This window comes from Notothenia rossii (genome assembly GCF_949606895.1).
Source record: "Notothenia rossii genome assembly, chromosome: 5".
Lineage (NCBI taxonomy): Eukaryota > Metazoa > Chordata > Actinopteri > Perciformes > Nototheniidae > Notothenia > Notothenia rossii.
In genome coordinates this window covers 50,635,360-50,654,074 of record NC_136903.1, presented here as the reverse complement: position 1 = coordinate 50,654,074, position 18,715 = coordinate 50,635,360, and the positions used below count along the sequence as shown (strand labels likewise).

Here is an 18,715-nt window from a genome sequence, read left to right as displayed (position 1 = left end):
ATCTTTAATAAAACATGTCACCACCAAAGAGACCACTCCTTTGTGATCTCTCCATTTCTTATGAACGTTTTATAAATCTTTGAGGGTTTTTTGTCTGTCTAAAAAGAACTTAGAGGGCTTGGCAGTTTAATGGGAATGATATAATCACTTTTATCCTTAGGTACAGGATCAATAGTCTATAAAGTCCTGGTTTTGTTGCGTTGTGGGCTGAAACATGGCTGCAAATGATTAGTGTGGTGTCTGGAGGGTTTAAAAGCCTTTATACATAATACCTAAAGTATCAGATATACGATTGCTTTTTGACATTACATGCACCAAACTGAAGTGCTCAACATTATTGTGAGGGAGGGTCTGGCAGAGCAGGTCATGGAGGTATTGTCAATGATTTCTACTGGAGAAAAATGTGTAACAGTTTTTTTTGTTTTTTTTTAAAGTTTTTTCTGGTGTGCTAGTTTATTCTTATCACTGGTAGGTTATTTCTATAATGTATGTGCAAGGCCTGTGACAGACCTGCCCATTGTAAGCTCCTCCGCCCCCAAATTGCAAGGGATGTGGTGTGTAACGACGAGACGCCGTTACTAGAGCTCTCGTGAACATGTTTATATAATTTATTGATGTAGTATTTATTTAATGGTATAAGTATTCACCCCCACTGGTCGTCTCTGTGTTCCCTCCTACTGATTACCCAATTGTGTTCACCTGGTGCCCTGTGTTGTCTCCTCCGCCCTCACCTGTGTCTTGTAAGTGTGTGTATTTAGGTGCTGTTTCTTGGAACCTGGTAGTGTGTGTGAGATCTTTGTGGCTGCAGGATGTGTTCACGGAGAACAGCAGGATTGAGGCTGTGAACTTTGTGCACATTATTTTAATCAATGCCCACGTCGGGTTATATGTTTGGACGTTCTGCCTCTGCCTCCTTGCTTGGTCGGGCCGCTCAACGGTCAGTACCACATGGAGTATGAATTATATCACTTCAAGGAAATGTAGCACTGTCTTCAAGATTCTGGTGGTTAGACAGGAACACAGTGTTGGCTGATTGCATAATTATGGTTTCTAAAGAAAACGATGCAAACAGCCAGCTGTACCTGTGATGAAGTCAGTTCTCAGACAAAAAACATTAATCTTTCCCGTGTCTGAAGAATCCTGTTGAGCTGGAGGCTGTGCTCTGAGAATCATAAATAAGAGCACATTTTAATCTTTAACACAGCAAACAAATCTGTTTTGAAAACAGGGGAAAAGGTCAGGGAGGAACAGAGAGACCAGCCGTCAGGATAGAGAAAAGGAGATAGCTTTACTATAAAGAAGGCGTCGCTAGCAGAAGATGCAACATCTCATCATACACGCATACATGGTGAATATATTTATGCCATTTTCTGTTGAGTATGTACCTTACAAAAGCTGTTATTTTGCATGTTGAAGAAGCAAGACTTTGACGAGCTGCTCTGATACATATGGTAAAAGCAAGAAGATGCTAACATGAGAAATAATTTTAAAAAGCCAGACAGCATGTGATCAATCATTGAACAATCTAGTTGCAAATCTGGTATGTGCAGTCAAATTCTACACTGTGCAGCAATTTAGAGTGAAAAGAAACACAAAGCTGTAAAATTGCACATTGACATCCCCCACCCCACCCGTTAAAGGTGATCTCAGACAATGCAGAAAGTAAAAAGAGAGCCAACTTGCACAACAGGAAAAAAAGCACTGCAAATATGCATAATTCTCTTTTCTTTATAATATAGCCAGTTTTTAAACCTTTCCCCACTGTGATCCAGTTGGGGGGGAAAGAGAAAAGGCCGTGTGGGAAGAGGGGGTGCAGGGGTCCAGACCAAACCTGGAGGAAAACTGTTAGAATGATTCCAGTGAGAAAGTTCGGACCCACGCTCCGACCCCACGTTGGATCTCTCTTTTTCTTCGCTTTCTTCTAGTTCAGCAGCGTCTCCTGTTTTTGCCAGGATGTCTGTGCTCCGTACTTAAACTAGCAACCTCAGAACCAACATACTGAAAAATAATGGCTTTATAGTAAAACTCACTCAGCTCATTTAAACTCAGAGGATGTTCTATGAGTTTCTGCTGAGAGACAGGGGGGAACATTTTTGGAAGAGGGTATAAATGACAGAATGTTTTTTTTTTTTTTAACGGGCGAGAAAGGCCAGTAATGTTTTCAAATGGCTGCATCACCTATCGTTTTTCCAACCCAGTTAACATTTAACCACGCTCACTTCGGCATGGACTTATAAAGAGAACGTCGCCAAAAACGATATGGGTTGTTTTTCAGCCGGTGAAGCGTTAAAGCGTCAGTTTTCATCACGAAATATGAATCGGACAGCTACAGTCGATTCATTGAGAATCTTATTCAAAGTAGATGAAAATAGTGTTTAACTTTTTTTCTAATATGAAAGAAGATCACAGTTATGCATAGCTGAGTAAATGTTAATAGTTTTTTAACACTGTCAGAGGATAACAAATATTCCGTTGCTCCAACGTTATTCACTTAGACTGGGACGTCCTCTTTTTATGTCCATCACGCGCAGAGGGAGGTTAGCGTGGTTAAATCTGAACTGGGTTGGATAAACGCACCGGGACACATGTTCCGTTTTAGGGACCTCCTCCTTCAAAGTCTGAAAATGAATATGACCTAATGGATCCACAATGTCTGTTCTAACAAGACCCCTCTAAAGGAGCCAAGAACCGCAGACTTCTTAAAAAAGGTTGAATTGATTGTGGGCCATGAATTCTCATGTTTAATTGTTTAAATTGACAACTTATTTGACTAATGTTAAGCCACTACAGATACAAATAATGATTCCACTGGAAGATCACGCAGACTGCGTGGGGCCTCTTCTTGCGGAGGGAGCCTCAACTGAGCCCAAATGCGGCGCACCTATGCGTTTATGCGGCACAATTAGTGTGACGCGGTACGATGTTGCCGCTGCGAGGCTCCACTAGCACCCCTCCCCCGCCGACGCTCGCGAAACAGAGGGCCTCATCATCTAACTTAGCGTGGGGCCTCAAGTTGGCCAGGGACGGCCCTGTAAATATATATTTTTTTTTTACCCTCTACAATGAAAAAACTGAACCGTTGACTTTAATTAAATGTATTGGTATTAGGTTAGTTGAAAGCAATAATATGAAGTTGAACCAATGTTTTTCATTTCAACTTAATATTATTGCTTTCTACTAGCCTAATCCAGTTATGTGAAATCTGTTGACATAATACATTTAATTAAAGTCAACGTTTCAGTTTCTTCAGTGTAACCTTCAGTCATTGAGGAGGCATCTGAAAGGGGACCAGTGAAGCAACAACAGGCTGTAAAGGTGAGAGGAAGTCTGCGGTCTCAGAGAGATGACCAATGTAAAACGGTTTCAAGCAGGGGAGTGTGATCTAATACCTCAGCAATGTTCTTTTTAGGCCTACTAAAACTGTGCTACAACTCTGGAGCACTTCTGTCTTATTTACATCTTACAGAATCTAACAATATACAACCCAAACCATCATCAAACGATTGACTGATAACCTGCCAGAGTCAGCACCGTACATCACAAAGCAAAGGGCAACATTGAGTGGAGGATGATTCTTGTTACTTTTTTCAGAGTGCAAACGTTAGTCAAAGGTACTTTACATAGGTGCGTGACACACCAAGTTGCACCTGTCACATTTGCTTGCATTTGTGACTTTTAGTTTCCCCTTCGGATAAAGCATTTTTTGGGGAAATCGACTTTTATATATTTACAAATATAAGAGATCAGGACCTACATGTACAGAATATATGTCAAATAAATAATAACTGTGTGGTGGGAAGGTTAAGGTACATACATCTGAAGTAAAACACAGAGTAACTGTAATACAACATGAGTACGAGAAGAGCAGCACAATGACAGATATTCTCATGTTGGAAAGCCAGCTGACACAAATATCTGAAACATACAGTTGTGTTTATGCTTCTCATGAACAACAACATATTCTGGAGACATCTTTATTCTGGCTATTTCGAGTGTGAAACAACAATATAAGTTGGTAAGAAATATGTATATGATAATTAATTAAACTAAGGACTTATATTAATACTATCCACATAATGTAATAAATAGAAATATCAAATAAATATTTAAAATAAAAAGTGAACTGCAGTCGCTGCTGTTAAGATCTTTTGATTTAGCATCGGAGGTTTTAATAGTACTGTTGAGTAGCAGGTAACTAAGTCTGAGTGCCGACATGATGAGGTGAATAGAGAAGCACTCAGTGAACGTTTAGTAGAACAAAAAGTCAGTCCATCAGTGAGATAACAGAAGGACAAACATGGTTGTAGGCAAGTGAAATACTGATTGTACATAATTCTTTTCTTTTTTCTTTCTTCATCAGCAAAAACTAAAAAACTAGTGGATACGTTTCATCTCAACGGTGGCTGTGAATTTAATGTATATATTTTCATGCTGTAAATTCAAGAATTCTTGCCCTAGTGCCTTTTTTATCTGTAATGATTGACAAAATAATCGAGTTTAAAAAACTAGAGGGAGGGAAAGATTATAGGATTCCTGTGTAAAGGTGGGTTCAGACTGACATTTCAGAGGTGGTGTGATTGAATACAAAATCAATGCACAAATTAAATAATCCAAACGTGTCATTCAGCAAAACGTTGTGTCTATTTTTAGGCTTAATGACTCCAATTGATAAACAAAAGACAAACAAAAAGGTCTGGAGTAACAAAGAGAACTGCAGGTCAGTGCATTTTACTCTAATGTTTTTTAAATGGCTTTTTAAGGCAAATAAACTCAGAATGCAAAAAGAAAGAAAACAAAACACAATCCATACATATGGTAAAATAAATCAAAGGCAAACATGTAGTCTGAACACACCTCAAGGATTCCTGGCTCTCAAGCTGCATTCATGTCCCATCGGCTAAAAGTACATTTAAGCGTCCAACTTGAAAACATGACTTGGATTACACGTAATAAAAACTCATTGGGATCTTTGCGATTTGGGCCCTAAACTTCCAGAATGAAGGTGTAAATGTTAAAAATATTAATATAGGTAATTTGGAATATATGTAAATAAATAAAAAGCAATTGTAACTTGTTTTATTATTAGCGTTGACATTGCAATGTTTTGTTTGGTGCAAAATTACTTTAAAACGTATTGTGTGTAGTAAATGGTCAACCAAAGCCGAAATAAAAACAGAAACATGTTCACTGTCAGCCGACAGTTGTCCACATGTGACATGAATGCAGAGTTAGCATGCATGCTAACTAGGGGATTGACTCGGTTATGGTCTACCGTTTTTCTCAGGCAAAACTAACTTTCCTCTCGTGTGCCTTCCATTTTCCTTGCTCTAAGCTACTACCATGCTCCAAAATAGTAATTCTTAAAAAAAAAAAGGGATTCATTAACAGCATACTTTAGCAGAGCTTGGTGCATGTGGCAGAAATAGCTTTTCTTGTGGCGGCCATTTTGAACATCTGCACTACAATATTGGATTAGAGGTAAGAAAAACATGTCTGCTCCATCGAACAAGGCAAAGTGAATAAAAGCATGTGATTTAGTTTGCAAGTGGTAAAAAAGAAACCCAAAACGTGTACTTTTACTAACCAGATCAAACCCAAAATGTTATGAAGGAGGTGATAGTGCATAGTTTTGCAGGGCACTAAAATGTGTGCCAGGACTGTATACAGCACTCATTAAGAATTAATGACTCGTCTATCAGCTGTGGAAAAACTAAACTCTTTCATTGCGTAAATATCAATATGATAAACATATCTGCGGGCATCCTGTTGAGTTTGATGGTTAGAAGCTGATATGTTACAGGACGTGTGTGCGTAAGGGACCTCGTGTGTGTACTTTACTGGGATGCTTCACAGAGGTTTTTGAGGGGCTAATCAGGAAGGAGAGCAGGGATGCTGAAAATGTTTGGAGCAGAAACCAACCAAGGTCAAATCTCTAAAGAACGCTTGTCAATGCCTCCACGTGCTGAAGGCTGCTCCCAAGTCTGTGTAGGGGCAGGCGGAGCAGAGGAAAACGAGCACTGTCCTCTTTGTCCCAACGTCACCTCCAGTGGGCCCATTTCTTCCAGCTGGAAACTAGAATAAAGGCTTGTGGTCTGATTCCACTCCTGTTCCCCCGATACAGCAGAGGGAAGCCTGCAGTCTCCAGACAGGCCGCTGCGTCCCTTCTGTGTTTAATGTGTTTCATATATTAATATATTCACGTGTGTGTGTTTGTGTCTGGTGTATTGTGTTGTGGTAACACCCTGAAATCAGAGGGTGCCACCGGGTCCCCCGGGTGGTTCTACGGCGCTACGCCAGCGAGTAGATGGCGTTGACGGGCGAGGTGGCCTCAGAGCTCTCGTTGCCCTCCGTTTCGTCCTTGTCCTTCTTCACCGTGTACTGGCCAATGAAAGAGCCGTCCTCGTTGAACTGGCCGTCGCCGCCCTCTCCGTAGTCCACTAAGCTGTCGTCGCTCTCCTTCACGTTGCCGTCCAGAGACGTCTGGCTGCCCTGCAGAGGCTTGTTGTCCTCGTCGCTGCTGTAAAGGTGAAGCAGAGTTCAAAGTTAAAATGCAAGCAGGAAGTTGTCATGGTGTGAGCAGGAAGTGGAGTCCCGGTCATCCCGTCGGACAGGTTAGAGGGGAAAGTGAAAGGTTATGGGGGTTGCAGGTAAAGAAATGATGTTAACTATATATTTTCCGCTTTTCAAACTCTTACTGAAGTGACTATATGTTCAGGACACTCTGACTATAATTCAGATTTATACAATTCATTTCTTTTCCATATTTTCTTTAAATGATAGGTTTGAATGATTTAAAATCTATCAAAATACAGCACGCACATGGTGTTGGTAATGTGGACGTGTCTCTGTATTTATTCCTCCTAACCATAAAGGCCACAGAGCATCATACTACTGGTGTGTGAGTACTGTATCAAGATAGAGCTCAGAAAATCCAAACCTACCATTTAATAAGATAGCTGCATTTGTATTTTATATCAAAGATGCTTGTTGTTGCAAAATGTAAAGAGTATTTTAGAGAACATTATACATGTTTGTTTTACAAGCAACCCTGTCTCCTAGAAATTCTGTTCATAGAAATCTAGCTTGCACCAATTTGTTTTATTTGAAATGCGATTGCCAGGATATAGTTATTTTTCTCTTTATCAAACTGTTTACTGTTTCATATTTCCTTACCTAATTCCTACAGTAAGCCTAACAACGCTGTATTATCTAAGATTCACTGTGACTTCTGTACAAAATATTTAAAACACACTTCCTAGACTGGAAAACACAGAGCCAGTGAAAATATTACGTACAAGATATTTGACAAAGTGAATGAGTGAACACACAGAATTTGGTAGGAGACAGGAGTGATTCAAAGACATAAATACTGTGGTAAAGATTAAAACAAGAAATGTTCAAACACATGCTAAATGTGGCCATATTATTCTGACATGAGATCCAAGCAGTAGAAATCATTTGCACCTCATCTGTAGAGCTGACTACAGATGGCTCCTCACTCTGACTTTAGGGGAAGAGAACGTCATGCACAGGAAGTAAGAGCTACAGGCTAGCATTAGCTTTCCTTTTCAGCTCAGGTCAGTAGCATAACAGCAGGAAATGCACTTAAAGAGCATCTTGCAGGGTTTTTTTTTTTCTACATTTATGCTTAAACTTGCTTGAAAATTACAATTAAAAAAGTGAATGTAGGATTTGATATGTTTTACGAGACATAAGGGTAGGAATTCAGAGGGAAAAAAGCAATTTTGAGCTCTGCTCTTAAAAACGGCTTTTTTTTAAGGTCATACGTCAAACGCGTCATATTACATAACAAAGGGGAAACATCTCCGCTCTCTGACCGCGGGTATAGTTAGTAGTTGCGTTGAGTTGAGCGGTTGTGTTTTAGTGAGCTGGTATTTTTCGGTAGTTTTACATTGTATTTCACCATTTGTAATCATGGTGCAGCATTGTGTTTGTGCAGGTTGCACAAATACCAGCCTGTCAGGACATCTTGTCCACAGTAAAAAGGACCGGAGCTAGCGTTCGTTCCTGGGTGCGTTGTGCATCCACCTCCCTGCAGCACATACTCTCCACAGCTTTATCAGGAAACCGTATTACATCTCTCTCTCTCCCCCCCCCCCCCCCTTTGCTGCTCTCTCTCTCTCTCTCTCTCTCCCCTCCGGTACACGGCACCGTGTAGACGTAGTGTGGAGTTGCATTAGGTAACGCTGTGATGGCTATACTGCTCCAGCCGTCTCCTTTGTCTTTGTTTGTTTTCCCCTGTCTGTGTTGTTTGTGTGTGCGTGGTGGCTGTCACTCCTGGCTCCCGGCTCAACCTGCAATCAGCTGTGGTCCCTCCCCGACTACACACCTGCTTTCCATCAAGCCGTTTACAACGGCATATCAACGGAGGCTCCACAACCTTTCTCCGCCAGATCGTCAAGTATCAGCCGTATCTCGCATCTCTCCTCCGGTACACAGCACCGTAGTGTGGAGTTGCATTAGGTAACGCGAGATACGGCTGATACTTGCGCATTAGTTTCTGTTATGGATCAGTATCAACAGTCCTGCCAGTAACGTTACTATATTATCAATGCTACGTTAGTTATAGCCTGATATATGATAGTGTTAGAAATTAAAATCAATGTTTTAATGGGGAAATGTAGTTTAAACATGCCGTCAGTTTTAATGCAGTTTTACACTGAAAAACCAGAAATTCTTGTGCACAACCAGCTGTTACGCTTTATTCTGAAACTCTTTCATCTCCGGTTGGCAGTTAGCATGTGGTAAATTTACAATTTCCTAAAGAGGTGAATTTAGTAGCGAAATGATATGGAGTGGTGCAAACCGAAGCCTACTGATTTAACACTACAACTATAGATGTCGAGATACTACCATGCTGAATATTAAATGAAGGTACAGTTTATTTGAATACATGATTGTTTACAGACGAGAGTAGCATGTGACAACATCCGGAATGACCGGAAACCAAACCAGCCTTGAAGTATTTTTTAGAGTATTGATTACAGCGTTTAGAATGTGTAACATGAAAAGTGATGAAAGAGAATATGAGGAGAAAAGGCGTGTTAAGCATATATTGAATGTGAAAAGAACCAATCCTCTGTTTAAATGCAACAACGGACATTGGAGACGAGGCGAGCCGGCTGGCGGGGAGGAGCCAGCAGAGGATATATAACAGCACCGGACGAGGGATCGGGTCTCTTCTCTTCCCTAACGAGGAGCGGATCACAGCTGTTTGTCTGACTGAACACTATCATGCTTGTGACCAACCCGCGCCTTTTTAAATTAAAGTACCCAATAGCTTGGTTTCAGTCACGTGACTTCTATGACGCGTGAAATTCAAGTGGAGATCAGGAAGTGAAAACGCAATCATTCATCAACGCAGGAATCATGGAGGACACCGACTATGTCAAACAATTAAATGAACCTGCACGCCGCAGATATCGTGAAAAAATCACAACACACTCACAATGGTAGGAGCACCAGACATTAGATCACATGCCAATGGGTTTTTAGGTAAATGTTCAAATGTAACTAGTATTTAAGGGTAACAGTTACAAGAGATGGCTAGGCTAATGTTGGTAGCCAGCTAGCTTATAGACTTCTCCATCCTGCTTAAACTTAGCAAATATTCAATGAAAACATATTTTAAGTTTGGGGTTGCAAGTAACTTCAATCTCACAACTCTAAACGTTTCAATATATTCAATGTTGTAGTTAATTATACAAAACATTTCATTGTGATGGTAGCCGGGCATAGCTGCAATGCTACATACTTAGCTTACCTAGCTTCACACGAGCTAACATTGTGTCTTGTAGGCTAACTTAACTGTTACAATCATTCCCCGAATTCTCTTTAATTGCATTATGATTCAATAAATCCGGTTCACTTAAAGGGCTGATGTTGCGTTTGGGTCAACATCAGCTAACGTTTGGTTAATTAGACATTGCTAGTTTGGTTAGCTAAAGCTTCAACCTCCTAAGCTAGTCAGCAATTTGTTAATGTGAGTCCACTGACAGCAGACAACTGCAACAACTTCAACAACCCAGCAACGAGGTTTCACTATACATCATTACATTTAAACATGTATAACGCGGGATAATAAAGACTTTGGTTCAATAATAATGTTCTACAACTACACTTTTTATTTTATCTTACTTTTATTTCTTTTGATCGTTGAAATGATTTTAGATGAACGTTATGCTCCATGTTTACACATTTGGGTGGTTGGAAATAACCCTGAGTCATGTTTTTGGTCCTTAAATGAAATACATAGATTTCAGTCATTTATTTTGAGGACAACATTATTCAGTATCTTATTTGCATGTTGCAAATAATACATATTCTTAGGATATTCTTTACATGTTATGCTGTATAGAAGGGCCTCAACTTAAACTTAATTTTAATTTCAATGAATGTGCTTAAAAATTAGCTTTATGTTTAAATAGTTTGATTTGTCTCTTTAATCAGTTGTTTGATCTATCAATGGTTTAAGCTCTGACTAACTTAACTCTTCTTACGTTTCTCCTTCTTCATCCAGTCTATTATGTCCTATAACGGAGGGGCTGTCATGGCCATGCGAGGGAAGAACTGTGTGGCGATAGCAGCGGATCGGAGGTTTGGCATCCAGGCTCAGATGGTCACCATAGACTTCCAGAAGATCTTCCCCATGGGAGATAAGCTGTATATTGGGCTGGCAGGACTGGCCACTGATGTTCAGACAGTGTGAGTGTGTAGACCTCCACCTTGTTCTCTCAAAGTGGCTAAACAGTTGTGAACACCAGGGTACTATGATGACAGGATTGATTTACAACTCTATAAAGCTACAACTCTCAGATCTAGACTAAGTAAGACTTCTCATTTAGAGAAAGCCTGGAGTGTCAAGTACAATACTACACCTAGAATGTTTATACCAACAACAAAAGTGTTGTAGTTGAATAGTATTACTATTCATTCTAATAAATAGGGGAGAAAACGTTATTAGAAATTCTGCTATCCATAGCTTTGAAATAAGTTAAATTTGTGATGACTGAATTCAATGTAAATATCTGAGGATTGATGGACGTCTTTGCCTTGTGTGTAGATCCCAGAGGCTTAAATTCAGACTGAACCTGTACGAGCTGAAGGAGGGTCGCCAGATTAATCCCAAGACCTTCATGAGCATGGTGTCCAACCTGTTGTACGAGAAGAGGTGAGTGCACTGAACTTAATATAGACCCATGTCCACATTTAAGCAGCTTACAGTAGGCACAAATACCTGCATAAATGGTAAATATGTCATGCTCTCATTAGGTTTGGGCCATACTACATCGAGCCTCGCCGGAATAGATCCAAAAACCTCTGAACCATTCATCTGCTCCTTGGATCTGATTGGCTGCCCCATGGTGACAGAAGACTTTGTTGTGAGCAGAAGTTGTGGTTCTCTCCTTGTTGCATTATTATTTGCACAGTGGCAGCTCTTTAACCTGCATTACAGCACCTTCATATTCACTGACCACACTCACTAGAGGAAGTAGGGCTGTGGGATGTATTGCTAATGTAAAAAAGATGTTTACTGAAAAGATTAAATGATACTAAGAAGACTGAATAATACATGGTTTCTTATTTACATTTACAATAACCCTCAATGGCCATACATGGGAGCGTCACCAGACCAATTGTCATCTCTAGAATATTGTTGAATGAATTAAGCCTGAATGTAGATGAAAGTTGTATAATGAGTAGGGCTACACAATTTACAACACACAACAAGATGTTTACTGAAAAGATTAAATGATACTGAATAATACATGGTTTCTTATTTACAAGACTACAGCTCCATGACTTTACTCCAATGGGACGACTGACAGATTAGACAAGGCACAGCAAATAACCCCAATCTTGTCAATTAATGCTAGTGCCTCACATGGTTTTGTTAGCATGTGCTCTATGGGCACAGCCCTGCTTTGCAGAATCTGATATTTTCTTCTGACTAATCCTATGACTCTTTCGACATGAATACGCACATTAGCTATTTTTCTTGTCTCTTCCACCTCGTATGCTGACAGCTGACTTTTCCCCCTGGTGAATGCAGGCATCTTTAGTGAAGCACAGTAAAATCCCACACTATCGCCAATATCGAAGCCACGGTCTGCTAGGACAATATCTCCAGGTAACAGGTTTTTTAGCAGCCCACTCTGTATTGTGATCTGTTTATCACTAACTCTTCCTCCCCAGGCACAAGATATGTAAGTGACATAGCCTTGGGGAGCAACACCAATCAGAAACGTAACAGTATGGTGAAGCTTGTAGTTGGACCATGTTTGTGCTCTAGCTAGTAAATTAGAGGGCCTCTCAATAAAAACTTCAAAACAGTCAACAATAACAGCAACTCTACATCCAAATGCCTGTCTGAATCCCATTGGCATTGTAGCTTGAAGTACATGTCGCTCTGGCCACTCAATTATAAATTCTGTACTCTCATGAAGTATGTCAATTAACTTATGCCAAATTCTAGAAGCAGTGGAGAGAGAGATGTTGAACCTGAAAGCCAAATCTTTCAGAGGGAGATTCAGCCTCAGCAAAAACTAAAATGAACTGTTCAAATTTGGAGCAGACATAGGGCCACAGGTGATGTAGGGCCAACACAGTTGAAAAACCTGAAGTAAAACTAAGAAGTTGGGGAGCCCGGTGTAAAACTTTGTCTTCTCTTCGTTGTTCTCAAAGGACTCCTGGTTGAACTTTGTGTCCAGTGCCTTTGTCCGAAGATCTCCCAGCTCTGTTGTGTTCTGTCTCAGAACATCCTCCATCCTCTCGATGTCCTCCATCCTTAAATCAGTCTGGCATCCTGCATCTGCATACAATATAGCAGTAGCAAGCATAATTAGTTATTTAAAATAGTCAAATATGAATGTGAATTGTTGTGAAGTTATCTTTTTGATAACCTTTTTACAGACATGCAAGTTCTCTGTTCCAATTATTGCAGATTCTCAAGTTAGTACTCTATTTTCTAAACCTAAACCTAATTCAAAGTTTGCATTGATTTTCTGACAATCACATTTGTAATATTTAATAATAATGCTGGTGGTTAATTTACCTTGTTGGTCATATAATATCCCACTGGTGTCCTCTGGTTGTGGGCTGTCAGACAGGGGCTGCGTCGGTTCTGGGCTCTCGGTTGTCTGCAGGAGATCCAACAAAGCCTCTGCACATTCTGATTGTCTTTGTTGGTCTTCCTTGAGCTCCATCCTCTGCTCTCGTCGAAGAGATGCCTCTGATCTGGGCTTACTTGTTGTGTGGTAACCGAGGCTAACAGTGGGAGCCCAGTCTACCGACTCAACGTCACCCAAAGCGCTAGGGCACCCTAAAAAGTCCCAACAAAGTCCATATTAGACTACAGGTAACTTAAACATGATCAGTATTACTAAGTAAATAAGCATTTAACCACAACCCAATAATACATAAACAAAGCCACAAAAACCAAGTTAGCTAATACCTCTGATGAAGTGGTCGCTGCAGACACGTGCATTAGACGACTCTGCTCCTCCCGACCGCAGATGTAGGTTTGAAAGCCATTTTTTCCGGCGTTCTTCGGTTAGCTTCTTAAATTGCTCAGCTTTATGGAAGACAACCTTCGGCACTCGGTAAAACCTCTTGTTTTTCTCTCGGCCGGATCGATTGGAACAACACACCGGCATTTTCACAATGGTAACAACAGCTAGAGCCTCTGTAGAAAATTACTTCCTGACCTCCAATGGAATTTCGCGCCAAAGGAACGCAGCGGTGTGACGTCAAGTGAAACCAAGCTATTGAACTTTCACAGAGACTCCATTTAGTCTCCTTTTAAAGCTTCTCTCCTGGACGGGAGAATAACGAACACAGTTTACAATAGCTAACTTCACAATGTTGTGATGTGACGTTAGCTAACATTCTGTAGCTAACGCCGGTCACTCACCAAGATAGCTGCCCAGTTCTCCACTGGTTCTCCTCACACCACAGCTCAATTTCTCTCCGATGGCAGTTATTTCTTCTAATCCTTAGCTGCTCCTGGTCTCTTGGACGCCTAGCAGGCTCATAATTATAAGGTTGTGGTCCGTCATATGCATTCGAATATTCATGTTCAACTTCTTCTGTGTCTTCTGTGTCGAAACTAGCATTGGGATTCATGTTTATTAATACATTACACCGGCCGCTCTCCCCCTTGTTTCCCCCATGTTACGTCACACGCGGGAGGTCACGTGCCGAGGCTTTTTTATGCGGAAGTGAACATTTCTTACAAAAACAACGCCAGATGTCACTGTAGTGTATATTTCTGTATATTTTGGGGAAAATCTAGTGTATTCATCATTTTCCTACACATTTATTCACAGGTGTCTTTAACCTGGAAGTTGCTCTTTAAAGATGCAGAAGTGAAACATTTCTCCTTTTCTTTTTCTTTTCTCTGCTCGGGTCTGCTTATAGCATATTATGGTTATCATATTAACTATCCAGATTCCCATCAGATCAGATCAGAATGTACACTGAAGCTTCTCATATTCATCATGCTCCATGCGGAAACACTTCGGGAACCACAGACATCACACTTTAGAAACCATACCTGTGTTTAAGTACAAATGGACCACAATCACATTCTGACAAACTTAGAATCTAAATTCAACCCACATCCAGTATTTTTTATATAAATCCACAAAAAATCGTTCAGAGTAGAGTGAGAGGCCGTTAGCAGAAAGTAGAACTACAGACGTTGTCTAACCACATGCGGACACCTGACAAGGTGAAGAGATGAAAAGGTGAAGAGAGTGGGAGTTGAGCATAAAGTGGGTGGGAGGGTAAGAACGTCATCTTAAAATCATTTAGAATGTTAATTAGTCATGAAAATCCCTTTCTATTTAACCCAAATCTTTTAGCAGCTTTGGCTTTCTGTTAGCACGTCAAACGACAGAAGCATAGTGTTATAGAACCAGCAGAAATGTGTCACGCATTGCCACGTTTGTTAAGGAAGAAAGGTTATGCCACTAAAGATGCCCAGAGCGCCTGTTATACACAGTCCAGTGTGCTGGCAGCTACAAAGTCTTTCTGTGTTTTCATATCCTTTGAGTGTGCTTCTGTCTGTACCAGTGCCACTGAAACACTTCCAGATAACCTCTCTCACAGCTAATCAAACACATCTGGTCAATAGGAAGGGACATCTTTAAACTGCTTTCCCTGGACTCATTTGCCAAGCTTGCTTACATTGGTTGACCACACACACTTTAAGAGAGAAACTGTTATAAAGTGACTTGGACATTTTTTCAGAATGAAAGAGTCGGGAATGATTCTATTATCTGATTAGGTGACTTTAAGAGCAAAGATGGGTGGAGTAGGATGGGAATGGGTGAATAACCTTCCAAATTAGAAAGTAAAATCGCCCACTTTCAGCGTTCATGAAATCCCAGGAAAATGACACAGATTAACATAAACATAGAGTTTGAAAGTCGTTGACAATACAAATCATCAACTAGTTTTATATGATCCATTATTGGATTAAGTATGCTTTGGAATGCTTTTCGTTGATAAATCAAGTTCACTCGGACATTGGAATGGCTCTAACAGACATTAAGCAATTCAAATGCACAGCAAATCAGCAGATCATATTAGAGCAGGTTAGGAGACTCTTCTCCTGTCCTACCTTTCAAGAGACCTTTGGACCAATGAGAAAATAAAAAAGAGACAAAGGGCAAAGACATAAAGTGGGAAGGGTAGAACAGAAATACAGTCATGACAGATGGACAACAGACATGTGACATACACAGATATACTACTGTAAAACTGAAAAGGGACAACATTAACATGTATATGTCTTTTAGGGTGGCAGTTAATACATTTAAATGATCATAATCCTAATGGCATGAAACCAAAACAAAGGTTTGAGCTTTGGGGCAGCATAGCATGTGTCAGGGCCATCTTTTTCCTCCTTTTACAACTTGGGTCTCATTTTTGTGGTTCTGGCCATCAATTGCTACCAGGTATAACAACACTGTAGGCACCAGCTGTTCAGATAGAGGGAATTCACAACAAACGAAGTTTGGCGGGGCAGGTAACCCCAGCAGTCACACGGATTGTGGCAGCCCAGGATGCCATCGTGCGATTAAGTGCCACATCATTCGTGGTGTACAAGCACACAATCTCCATGTTCTTGTCTGACAACAGGGCTGGGACGGGATCAAGCCAACCGTTTATCTAAAACACTAAATGAATAGGGTTAAACTGAAATTAAGCGTATCTCTCAATACTGTATGTTACGTATAATCCTTCATTACAAGAAAATAAATGTGTGGAATCAGTAAGTGGGTTCAATTAATGATTAATCCTATTGTTCACATTTGTTGTCTCTTCCCTGGAGGTTTGTTTACAACCTGTATGATGGGCTGAGTAACCCTTTTTAGAAATGTTGCCTGGTTTGTACATACTGATGGCCAACAACAAAAGAGAAAACCCAGGTTATAATACATTGGATTTATTTCTAAACAACTACACTAGAACACGCTCATTTGTTTCATGCGGGATAAAAGTGTGACATATTGATGTTTAGCTCTTGTGCTGCACATTATAACTAGAAGACAGGATGCCAAACAAGATTGAGAGAACAAGAGAAGCTATGCATAGAAGAAATGTAATTCCTAGGGTTTTTACTTTGAAGTCATTTCTAGATTTTAAAGCTACATGGATTTAAGGTCGTACATTTTTGTTTGTTAGACCTTTGAAATGTTGGTTTAATCTTTTTTCCTCCAAATGTTTTCTCCACTTGTTTGTTGCCTAAATCACTTCCTTAAGGGCGTCAAACTGTGCCAAACATCTCCCTCCCTCCCGGCCCCCACTACAACACAAATAGATTCCATCGCCTCATGCACCTGCGTTGATTTTTAAATGTCAGCCGGCAGAGGGAAACATTGTAATGAACTCTAGAAGGGTGATCACATGTTAGAGCACTGAAGGGTCAGATGCATAGTGTCAGGCTGCTCTCTGGGATCATGTCTCAGTTACTGCAGAACAGCTGACTCATGATGTGGTTATAGGGACGAAGACTTCTGTAACAGCAGCAATGTTATATTAAGATGAATTGTTTATTATTGTTCCAATGTTGAGCTCGATGAAAGCAGCTTGGAGCCTTTCACAACAATAAAAGAGTCAATGAAAAGTTTGACGGGAAGGCAGGGGGCGGGCTTGTGTGCTCTGTGTGTTTTCATTGAGGTTTGAGTGCTGATGTTCTCTCCACATGTGGTTGTTTTAGAGCTCAGGGCAGAACCAATACATATATTAGTTCAGATCTTTTATACAGCCCTGAAAGGTCTGGTTTGATGCATCTTACCTAAAAGGATTGTTTCCTTTCACCCTGCTCTTCAGTGAATTCACTGTGTAATCATTTTATTTTTGTATTCCAAAGGTAGGCAATCAAAGCAGTATAAGTATCACCAGGGTGATGGAGGATATGTTGGTATGAGTCTGTTAGTATAGAGCATGTTTCAGTTTGAAGTGTGAAACATGAAAGCCTGTCTGGAGGTTTGACCATGCAAACTAAAGAGCTTTGTTCCAACAGCAGAGAGGAAGGACTGTGGCTCTGATCAGACCTGCAGCTTGTTATTTTGTCCACAAACAAACCACCTGGTAACTTAATGAAATTATCTTCACTTAAGGGATAGTTCAGCCTTTTGAAAAATACAATTTGTATCTATAATAAGGTCAGCGTGAATCTTGTGTCTGTTTAGCTTAGCTTAACATGAAGACTGGAAGCTGACAGAAACTGCTACCCTGGTTCAAAACAAGCCTACAGATAAAGGATAAGCGGCCTGAAAGCACTTGATTGTTTAGTCTGTGATGCCGTCTTTAACCAAGATCACACCTGACTTTTGCGGCGCATTTTATTCTGGCGAAACATTCAATGTATCCCAAAACTGCAGCTGATAGAAAATGTGTACAGAGAGAAGCGAGCACACCAGACTGAACTGATTAGTTCAAACAAGTCACTGTTTATGTGTAAGCCTTTAATGCTCAGGTCTTTTTAAAACTCACTGATATGCTTTCTTTCCTATCTGATGCAAATTGTTTTAAATGCTTGATTGATTTTATTTTTTGCTTTTTGTGGTCAAGTATGTTGCATTGTTCTCAGTGAAAATACATACCTCCATAATCTCTGATGTGTTTTGGGTTTATTGTGTTCACTCACTTTAAGTGTTACAGCATCTCTACAGAGACGAGGAATCAATTCTAAAAGGGAAAACATATTAGTCAACCTCATTTATTTTGTGGGAGCCCTGGCCTCAAACAAACAGGGAGGTTATATAGTTTGCTTGACGATTTGATTGACAGTTTGACACCCATAAGGAACCAGAGGCGAGCACTGCTGTCATCTCTCTAATCATATTTCATCACTGCGGGTTCGCTGCATTGTATAGCGTGTCCTCCATCGATCACAGTGTATAAATATTGCTTTTGAGACAAATGCAGGCCAGATAAATTTCAGAAATGAAATCTGTGCACTCTTTGCAGGCTGACCAAAGAGCCAGCGATGCATTATCAGGCAGATTGGGGGGGTCTCCCCAAATAAGCTGCACATTATCCAGCCCACGTTCCCCCCAGCTCAGGGGAACACCTGCTCCCCCGACATGCACAGGCCAAGAGAGATGCCGTGCCAAAACCAAAGTACCTGTTCTCGTTTTCGTTCTCGTTCTCGTTTTCGTTTTCATTTTCATTCCTGTCA

General features: G+C 40.5%; 2 protein-coding genes and 1 pseudogene across 3 annotated transcripts in view; 1 reads left to right on the top strand and 2 right to left on the bottom strand.

Annotated features, from left to right (window-relative positions):
• Nucleotides 1–1,263: 1,263 nt before the first annotated feature.
• The window catches only part of nfasca (neurofascin homolog (chicken) a), a 190,223-nt gene continuing 172,771 nt past the window's right edge, over nt 1,264–18,715 (bottom strand). Inside the window, 1 exon segment of the mRNA XM_079683681.1 lies at nt 1,264–6,517. Within this exon segment, the coding sequence (XP_079539807.1) occupies nt 6,289–6,517 (229 nt within the window). The 3' untranslated portion in view covers nt 1,264–6,288.
• Nucleotides 6,511–12,343, top strand: LOC307040639 (proteasome subunit beta type-3-like; annotated as a pseudogene). The gene is made up of 4 exons (XR_013810656.1): nt 6,511–9,473; nt 10,541–10,725; nt 11,084–11,191; nt 11,293–12,343. The product of XR_013810656.1 is annotated as a proteasome subunit beta type-3-like (transcript).
• On the bottom strand, nt 11,735–16,805 carry LOC307040637 (uncharacterized protein). Its single transcript, XM_079683682.1, has 3 exons — nt 13,475–16,805; nt 13,076–13,342; nt 11,735–12,832 (listed from the first exon to the last, which is right to left on the bottom strand). The coding sequence occupies exons 1-3, from the start codon at nt 13,674–13,676 to the stop codon at nt 12,567–12,569; spliced, it is 735 nt and encodes a 244-aa protein (XP_079539808.1). The 5' UTR covers nt 13,677–16,805; the 3' UTR covers nt 11,735–12,566.

What these genes read in the sequence shown, in the direction of transcription:
- LOC307040637 (XM_079683682.1), bottom strand. Translation starts at nt 13,676, where the DNA reads ATGCCGGTGTGTTGTTCCAATCGATCCGGCCGAGAGAAAAACAAGAGG. An exon ending in CAGCGACCACTTCATCAGAG is followed by an intron (nt 13,343 to 13,474) that starts GTATTAGCTAAC and finishes GGGACTTTTTAG; the next exon opens with GGTGCCCTAGCGCTTTGGGT. An exon ending in GATATTATATGACCAACAAG is followed by an intron (nt 12,833 to 13,075) that starts GTAAATTAACCA and finishes TATTGTATGCAG; the next exon opens with ATGCAGGATGCCAGACTGAT.